We start from the raw sequence: 10,000 nt of genomic DNA on the forward strand, positions 1-10,000 counted from the left end.
TGGCTTCAGTCTCCTACCTTGTCACTATACTATGAAGGAAGGTGAACGGGGACCATTTTCCCCGAAACTTCGTGTACGTATTAAAGAAAACAACAGCTCACCACATGGTAAGTTTCATCGATTTTTATATCCATTTTCTAGCAAATTTCCAGACCTAAACTTCGCCTCATATGTTCTCTATATTTACCAATGTGGCACACACAGTGAGCCTGGGCTACCTGTGGTCTCACTAGTTTAGGAATGCAATGCGTGTGTACACCGCAGAATTAATATGCAGCACGGGAGTTTTGGGCTTTCAGACCGGTTTAAACTCGCGTTTTGCGTATATAACAGGCTCAACTCACACGCTGAAATTTTAAGCTTGTGAGCCTTTGACGTCCTTTCCCTGGAAAAGGTCTAGTAGGTCGGTTTTGAACGTGAGTAATGGCGGACCGTGAAATCCGAAACTTTGGATAAAAATAAAGCTCAAAATTTTGCCAGTCACGTGTTAAGCAAACATACTTTCAAAATCTGAAGAAAAAAAGGAACTGATTTTTTTTTATCACAGGGGCACTTAAAGGCATTGGCTATTTTTAGAACGGCTAGATTTTTGCGGTAACAAAACGTAGCGGGTTTCGCACGTGCACCCATCGTGCGGCTACTTGGTTGCGGTCCAATCAGGAGCGTTGCAGTCATTAGGCCCAATCTGATTGGGCACTATTTGGCAGGACCTGTATTCTAAATTTAGATAATACCGTAAAACTGATGAGCCAAGGCCAAATGAGAGAGATCGACACTTTTGGGATATGAACTTCTGGAGGCACATTAGTACAAGTAAAACACGATATATCTCTACAGGGTGAAGAGAATTATCCTCAAGAATGAAGGGCTTTACAAGTTGGGCGCATACAAAAGAGCGTTGTTATAAATGCTGATAGCACAACTCTGCTACACGTTATAAACGACAAAATAGACGGCCCTGAGTAAAACACTTTGCTAACCTCAGTTTCTCCTTAGCAACAGCCGCAGATGAGTACTCGGGTAGAAACAAGGTACTAGCACAAGTGGAAGCATGTGGCAGGCCATCCTTGTCTCCGCCCGCCTTGGCCACAGTAAACGGTGCAGGAGGCCTCTTGCGTCCAGTCACAAACCGAAGGAAGCGACTGCGCTCAGTTGAAGAGAACTGGGACAGAACGGTCCAAAGATGTTTGACTGAATCACATGAGTCAGTCCAATCGTCACCATATTTACCTGTCGAGAAAAATCGCAATGGTATTTGGTCAGAATTTGCGGCAATCATAAATGCCAACTCAATTATGAGGGAAATTTTCAGAATCAAAAAGAAAATTGAAAGGTCTCATCGGAATATTTTTCATCAGCATTCACTATAATTTAACGTGAAAAAAAAAGAACTTCTGTGTTCGTATCTTGTTGTATGATTCATGCAACTTTAAATCAGTCTAAATCGGTTACACAAGTATATTTTATAGTCAGCTATGAACTAGGTAAACATGATTTCACGATCTCGTAGAGCCAACACTGAAAAGAGTACACGTTTGTACCCGTATATGCAAGTTTACCTCGAAAGCAAAAATCTTCATAACGCTTACCTAGCAAATAAGCAAAGAAAAGAACGCATGTATTTCTTTTCTACGGGCTATTTTGTGACTCCAACCAGCACGTTCTAAAGGTTGCGGAGAGATCTTTTTTAAGGCGACCTCTCAAAAATATGCGATGTCAAATTTGCCCGATAGAATAAAAAAGGAAAAAAACAACATTTCTTACTGACCTAACTGAAGGATTTTCTGCTGCAATGAACGGAAATATTACAAGATGCCATATATACAGTAGTCTGTCAATGGTACCACTCGCATTAAGTAGGTGTATGCGGTACAAATAAGCGCTGATGCTTTTTTCCCCCCAAATTTCTCGGTATTTCGGTTGCTAACTACGTGACTACTGGTCATGACAATATTAGCTAATACGCATGCGCGTATCAACCATTAAGACAACCTTTACCATTGATGCATTTCAATTGGCCAATTTGTACAACCCATAATTTCAATGATTTTTTAGACCCCAGGCATCCTTCACTTTTACCAAGAAATCAAACCAAATTGTACACAACATCGAGTTATCAGTATCTAGTTCCTCCAGTTTTACAGATCTAACAGCCTATGCCCACCGAACGAGTTTGTCGAGAATTTAAAATTAAAGCTTGCATAGACTTGTAAATAAGTTCAAGTCAAGGAGTCCAAAAATATCAGAAGAGAGCAAAAAGAATCATTTCCCCTTACATGCCCCCTTGAGATGAGCAAGAGAAATATCTCGGTCGCCACAAACTCCTCGCTCCAAGTTTCCCCATGTGAGAAGGGCAAGTACTGATTCAGGTACAACTGTCATTAAACCCTCTTTCATAGCTTGAACCTACAGGCCAAAAAAATATAAATTCTCAAATCCATTACGACTGTTGAGTCCCTCCCAGGGGTTTTGGCGAATAAAGGAACATGGCTAATTTGAAATGGGGAACGGGGGAACAATGTGAAAAAATCACAGGGAACAAGAGAACATAAACAATTTTAGGGATTAAAAAGCTGGGAACAAGTTTGAAAGTAATTTCGGGAACGAGGGACCACAAGCAAATTTTTAAAGGAAACAAGGGAACAAGTGCTGAATTTACTTGTTTCTTTGAATCAATGCTTGGGGCGTCTCATACACTGGCCTCTTTCAAAATGCCGAACAGCGAGGACGTTCCATCAAGTAGGTCTTTCAGCGAATGTAATCAGAGAAACGCCTAGAGCGAGAGGTAGAAGTACAAGTACAAGTACAAGGAGAAAGATTAACCAAGGCACGAACCAAGGTTATGGATCTGTTTCCGATAGATGGAAGTGTCTTCGGTTTGGCTGAACTTTGAAACACTTTACAGTAAAGAATGATTCGATTGGGCTTTCTTTTGTCGAGCAATTTTTTGTTGCGAAATTCAGCAAAAACGCACGCTTTCAAGCTTTAAGGGGTTTGTCCATGAAACGGAAAGCGTTTGACCCTAACAGTCCCTTTTCTAATTTTAGAATTACTGCTGAATACAAACACTAATGACATATTGATACAGCGTTAGTCTCGACGTACAGTAAAGTATTCACACAAACCGGCGGGAAGGTGCCTGAAATTTGAAAATAAAACTATAGACAGAGTTGTAAACAGGTACTCTTCTCGCTGGAATTTGTGAATATGTTCCGGCTAACCCTGTAAAAATGCGCTCTCAGTGCTTTTCTTCAGCGGTCATGGCGAACTCGAAACTGGACTAAATGTATTGCCGTACCTGTTTTGTAAACTCCGTCATACGCGATCTCCTGACCAAAGCAGCGTACTCCTGCCTCTCCCCAGGTTTCACCACCCTCCCCTCTCCCTCTGAGAGTAGCGCAACACAACGGCCGTCACTCAAGACAGTGGAGAAGGTACATTCGTTGCCATAGTTACTTTCATATGACTCTTCGTCTTGGACTTCTAGTTCATCTGCAATGCAGAGAGAAAAATGGAGTAAAATCGAGGTGTACATCACGCTTACGTCGCATCAGGATTTATAAGGAGTCTATTACTAGGAACGTACAACTCATTGTGTTTGTCCAATGGCGTTTTAACTGGCCAAGTTATCTCTAGAATGATTTTCCCCGGGAAGACGGACCTTTCCTGCTAATCACAAGTCTTGCGTGAGAAATTATTACCCATGGGATTGAGAATGGTCACTCGTGCAAGCAAAGTCTAACTTGATCTGTGAAAATGCCGTTACATTGACCTACTGGTATTAGACTTGTAGGTTTCTGGTTATGGGTTCCCGAATTTATATACTTTTTGGAAATAAAATCTGGAAATCTCACCAATCATGTGAACCGTGGCCTCATCAATAGCAACAAAGTCCTTGGCCCACGTGACATGTTCTCCAACAAGAAGTTTCCAAACAAAGGGAGGAAAAGACAGCGTTAGACTTTCATCGCTTCGGAACACTCCTCCAATAAGTACACCAATCCAGCGGTAAATGCGCAGATCATTACAGCCAGGGTTGGGTATGAAACAGTCAACAAAATCACCAGCCCCCTCCTGCGAGTCAAAGGGAAAGTATTTGAACCAAATCAGAACACATCCAATTTGCTCGGTCCTGACGGTAATTCCACGAAATCTTCATTGTTAATATTATAAGAAAGAATTAAGAATATCCACTACAAGATTGCCGAAGGGGAGTCCTTTGATTCAAATACGCGGTAGATTTCAGAGTTTAGAGTTTATTAGAAATAATTTACATTGCAGCCAAATGCCTGAATTGCGTAAATAATAACAACTATGAATAAATATTAACTATAATAAATATGAACTAACATGTAATAAGATAGGTTAAAAATAAATAAATAATGTGATTCTTTAATGAATTTTGCAATTGATCTAATATCTATCTGATATTCTGAGACAGTGAATCCCATAATAGGATACCGCAGTGGAACGGTAATGGTCATGTGACCCACATTTGCCTTGACCCGAGAGAGCATAGGCAATCCAATTCTCGGTTTTTGACACAGCGTGTTCATTACCTTGTGATTGGGAGTCTTAATGAAGTATGGTAAAATATCAGGGATGCTGTCATCAACAGGGCAAAGTTCATCAGAAATCTCAGCCAGAGAATCACGGAAACCTCCTCCCTGATCAATGATTCCTTCACCAACAAATTTCACTTCCCACCACTGATCATATTTCCATTTGTTCCAACTGAAAAACAGAAGAGACATAACTGTGAATATCCAGATGATGCAGAAACTAATGAAAAAGGAAAGAATGGTTTCACTTTCATTTTTATTTTACAACAACAAGTCTTAAAAAGCCTTGCTTCCCGTGCTGCATATTGACGTCATTTTCTCCTCGATCCAACTCTCAAGATTTTAAAAATAACAATGGCAGACCATTAAATTGGAAAATTCCAATTAAAATAAACAGGTATCTTTTTAAAATTAAGGCTTAAAACTCGGGTCACTTAGTGTTTAGATAACATAGTTTCAAAATCCGAAGGAAAAAAGAAAGTGCCGGATTTTTGTGCTAGTGCACTGTATGTGTGTAGTGTGTAATAGTGTGTAGTGCACTTACAGTCCACTACACATTATGTCACCGGGTTGTAAGAGTGTAAGTCCGTGGTGGCAATAGGACTGCAGCGTGTGCATAACTCACCAAAATAAACAAGGTCTGTTGGAAGCGTGCTTTCAATCCTTAGTAATTAGTCTAAGTGTGAGTTTATTAATAAATATTGTTGTTGTTGTTGTTGTTGTTTTGGTTGAGTTTCAACAAAATGAGCCCCAAAATCAGCAAAAAATTGTGACGCTGATGAATAATAAAGTAGCTGCTATTTCCAAATCGATGGAATACCTGGCGATAAATAACCTCGTCTAGGAGAGTGAATTTTTGACCTTACAGAAACAATGGTCAACCTCAAGAGTTAGGCGATTGTGATCTTTTGTGTTGAATTTGCACATTTCTTGTCAAACTTTAGAACAGTTGGAAGAAAAAAAAGGAAACACAGATGTATCCTTTTTTTTGCGATTAGTTAGTAAACACGCAAGATAACTTGATCATGGCGGCCGCTGAAATTGACGTCACTTTCGATTTACTTGCGAAGCCAAAAGTACAACAGAAAAATTGAACGAAGCAAAAATTTTGCAAATGTCGCAAATTTTGTTGCTGATGGCAAAATATGTTATTGTCTATCGACACTTCCTGAAAACTTCCTTCTGCTCTTCCTAAAAGCTGTATATCTATATTTTTTAACCCTGATGATGGCAAACAGCCGAAAACGTTTGGTTTTAACGTTTTAATTTCACAAAATTTACTTTATAAATAGCATATCATATTTATTTACTTTTGCATAAATATTTGCTTTCACAAAGCAGGCAAACAAAATCTGCACCTTCCTTAGTCCTTCTGCATTCCCTTTTATTTTCTTCAATCTTTCTGGGTTTAGGATTTTACTAGTAACCACATGTCTTCTCAGGGGCCTATTAATTTTACCTACGACATCTACACATGTACCATAGCACTAAAATGATAAACAGTACCAAAACAATATTGCGTACTATTAGAGCTACATGTACATATTATGCAAAGACAACTTGAATCTCCTGAAAAACAAAACGCAGCTCAGTTGACAGTTATGGAATAAAGCGATGTGTTATTGCACTACCACACATACACAATGCATGCCTATTTTTCTTGTTTTATCATAGTACCACTGAGTTATATTCAGTCACATGATTTAAATTTTAGTGACTCCAGAAAAGTGACCATTAAAATCCTGACGATATGTGTCTGTTCGTTTTGAGTGTTTAAATTATGAAAAACCTTGTCATTCACAATGCAGAACGAAAACAAAACATACCGGAAATGAAGTTTTTCCTTCTTCAGTTCATGGTTGACTTGCAAGAACACACTGCTTCCTGTGTTAGCATGCCGTTCAATCAGTGGCACTCTTCTGTCAACTGTGATTACAGGCATGTACTCTGGTGCAGACAGCTCAGTGGCGTGCAATAGCTCATGGACCAAGCGCCATCGCTGACTGCACAGAGGCAACAAAAAGCGTATCTTTGGAAGCAATGACGCCAAACTGAAACGCACAGGACTACCATCACTTTCTTGAGTATTCACAGGGCTTGTACTCAATTTGTGAGATAATAACGTTGGCTCTGGAATGGACTTTCTTTCCTCAGAGGAACACTTTGTTATTGAAGAATCACCGCTATTCCTTTTTAGCACTTCTGTTGCAGATTCCACCTTCTGATGGATGTTCAAAGATAAAAAAGAAGAGCAACAATTTACAGACTAACGTTGTAGTGTGACCATTGTCTCTATGTACATTAGGATCTGTCGCCACTTTTTACACACCAATGAGTCAAATAAAAAGTTAAAGCTTGATACAAAAACGACATGTTTACAAGTTAAGACAGCCAGTTTAAAAACGTCCTGTATGTATGTGTCCTAGGGTGTTAATCGATGCGTTGGTTGGATCGGATTCGTTACCATTACCTGTCTGCATGGCATACCTTCGAAAGTAGCCTTTCCTCCTCCTTGAGTTTCTTTAAGAGTGCAAGCACAAGACTCCTATAATTCTCCTGTTTTTGCTGCTTCAGCAACAACTCACTTCGCTGAAGATTAATATCAACAGCATCCAATTCCAACTCTGATTCACCATGTATAACTCCAGTCTGCTCCTGAATGTTGTGAAGCATCTGCTTCTGTTCCTCAATGAAAGAAATCTGCAATTATGCAAATCTTAACTTGTTAAGATGTAGAGAAAAAGACAGGTCCAAACCAATTTATACATTTCTATCCACAGCCATTGACGTGTTCAAGTTTTTTTGTATCCTCTTACCGGTAACATTGACATCAACTACTTTCATTTCAATTTCCTTTGATTCTAATTGCATTCAACTTGAGAAATCAGACTACCAGTCTCACTCAAAGATGCCACAGAATGTAAAACCACTTCTGCCTAATTACTCCTATAACATACCTTCTTTTTTACTGCCTTCAGTTTTTCCTGGAGATTTTCCAGCGATAACGGCGAGGCCTTTGTCCGCTTGCCATGGGCTTTGCCATGAGTTTGCTTTGTGTTTTCCATCAGAAGATCATCACCAGCATTTTTCAGAACAAAAGAGCTTGTTGCTTCTTCATTGATGGGCTTAAAAAGAGGACCAGGAGAGCTGCCAGCATCCCATGACCGCCATGATGATACGAAAGATGACTCCGTAAATGATTCAAGACCATATTTATTGGGACAAAAGTTCTGTTCTGCCAGAACTGAGGGGCCACTAACAAGATGGAGTGCAGAATCAAGAACTTGAGCAATTCTACACAAAACAATGCATCGATAAGCCAAGCTCTCAAAAGAATAAGAGGACAGACAGGAGTGATTCATGATGCTGGTCTTAGAGAACAGTTCAGTGAGGGCATATTCAGCATTAAACCAACCCTGCAATAAATATCAAAGAAACAGTACAAGTGAAAACGGCAAAGAACGGCAAAGAATAAAGTTGAACCCATTCCAACTCTCTCTTCATCTCTCCCAAACATAACTAAACAGGATGTTTCTGCAAGAATACACAACTTCCTTAACTACTGTAAACTAAGACTTAAACACAAAGATGCACTATACAAGGCATCGCTTCACGCTCTGCTTATGTTCTTATCCATTTAAAGACGACTGATAATCCAAGATGACGATCAACAAACCGCAACACATAGATGGAAACCTCAAAAGATAAAATTATTTCCAGAGAGAAAAGAGTGACTGGGAATTTAGAGCAAAAAACACTGATAATATCTTATAACATGTTATGGTCAAATTCCAGTTGGGAGCTTTATTATTGCACAAATTATATCACAGAGCTTTGTGTCCATGCGTCCACAGTTGATTGACAAATCATCTGCACGTGGCTGAGCTGGTACCATACCTTTTATAGTGTGTCTTTGTATTTAAAGTTTTGGAAAAAGAAAGGAAAGGAACTTTATTTAAGTGTGTAGTCCTCTAGCACTGGAGCACTAATTGGGGACACTGTAAACTGAAATCAACAATTGACACAAATCCAATCAAATGTTGGTTTTTGAGGAGAGGAAAAACTGGAGTTCCCGGTGAAGAAACCTCTTGCTGCGGAGTAGAGAACCAACAAACTCAACACACATATAATGCCGAGTCTAGGAATCGGACCCGGGCCATATTGGTGGGAAGCGAGTGCTCTCACCACTGTGCCACTGCTGCACCCCAGCAGAAAAGGTTTAGTAAACAAAGCTTTGGAATCTAAAGAAAAAAAAAACCTTTTTGGTAAAATAAACTTAGGTTTCACAAGGCCACATGAAATAAAGCTTTTCAACATCCTTGATCTGATCTTGATTGATCCTTGATTCAGACCCTCTGAGAGCTTTTTCAATCTATCCTCTCAATGAATTCCTTGTTTCCTTACCTTTGATCTGCCTTGACTCGATTTTTCACAAATTTCACATAAAAACCGCACAAGGACAAGATCATCGCTTAAACTCCAATTACTCGAAGGTGAAGCTGACAACCTCTCCATCAACTCTGTATCCATAGTAACAAGTACATTTGCATATTTTTCACATGGTGATGTAAGTGTAGTTCCACAATCTTTTGAAAAATTCCCATGACAAGCAATATCTTCCTCTGAAGATGATGTTTGCAAAGAACCATCTGGCTTTTGACAGCTAGTTGAACTATTTGGGAGTTTCATATCTGTCTGACTACAGATTGTTTTGGCATCATTTGAATTTCCTGACACAGTGGCATCTCTGAGTAAATCACACACTGGAAACCCAGTAGAGTTGTTAGAGTCCTGTTTCTCTGAATTGTGATCTGTTTCACTGCTGACACTGTCTATTGACAGAGTTCTCACTGAACATGATTGTACCTCAAAGTCACTTTTACTTGAATCCTTTGGGTTTCCTGAACTTTGCTTTGAATCATGTTTATGTGTCTTGACAGTAAGTATACCTAATTTATGTGCAAGTTCTGCATAAGACAGATATTTTTTACTTTCCTTTCTTTCACTTTTGTGTTTGACTCTTTTTCGGATATAAACATTCATTGCTTGACTTCTTTTCTCAGGGGACACATTGCATAAGCTGTAGTAATACTCTAGCACAGTTAACCATAACTTATCCTCTTGCAAGTATCGCCAAACACTCTGATCAGTACTGATCCTGCCGGAAGAGTTGCAAGGCCTTCTCGCTTCACATGGGTCCTGAGGGCCAAAAAAACAAATCTTTCTGTCCACAGGTGAGGCAATAACTGTGCTTGACTGTCCATTTGTCCTAGGTTTCTTCAGGAGGTATTGTTGCATTTGATGGCGAGATGGCACATAACAGAAGGCCACGGGCACAGGTTGAGATGTGTGCAAGCACTCTGTGAAAATGGAAACACTTGGATTTTAACATACTGATAACGAGAAATTTCAGTTTCATGGTTTGTTCCTGGTATTTC

At 39.5% G+C, this 10,000-nt stretch overlaps 1 protein-coding gene across 1 annotated transcript in view; it reads right to left on the minus strand.

The window, feature by feature from the left end:
- The window catches only part of LOC137977606 (uncharacterized), a 20,956-nt gene that overhangs the window by 1,937 nt on the left and 9,019 nt on the right, over window positions 1–10,000 (minus strand). Inside the window, exons 5-13 of the mRNA XM_068824886.1 lie at window positions 8,967–9,922; window positions 7,520–7,978; window positions 7,050–7,262; window positions 6,389–6,783; window positions 4,560–4,734; window positions 3,855–4,074; window positions 3,299–3,492; window positions 2,277–2,406; window positions 981–1,230 (exon numbers count right to left, since the gene is read on the minus strand). Of these exons, the coding sequence (XP_068680987.1) occupies window positions 981–1,230; window positions 2,277–2,406; window positions 3,299–3,492; window positions 3,855–4,074; window positions 4,560–4,734; window positions 6,389–6,783; window positions 7,050–7,262; window positions 7,520–7,978; window positions 8,967–9,922 (2,992 nt within the window). The remainder of the gene's footprint in view (window positions 1–980; window positions 1,231–2,276; window positions 2,407–3,298; window positions 3,493–3,854; window positions 4,075–4,559; window positions 4,735–6,388; window positions 6,784–7,049; window positions 7,263–7,519; window positions 7,979–8,966; window positions 9,923–10,000) is intronic.

This window comes from Montipora foliosa, chromosome 11 (assembly GCF_036669935.1).
Source record: "Montipora foliosa isolate CH-2021 chromosome 11, ASM3666993v2, whole genome shotgun sequence".
NCBI classification, from domain to species: Eukaryota; Metazoa; Cnidaria; class Anthozoa; order Scleractinia; family Acroporidae; genus Montipora; species Montipora foliosa.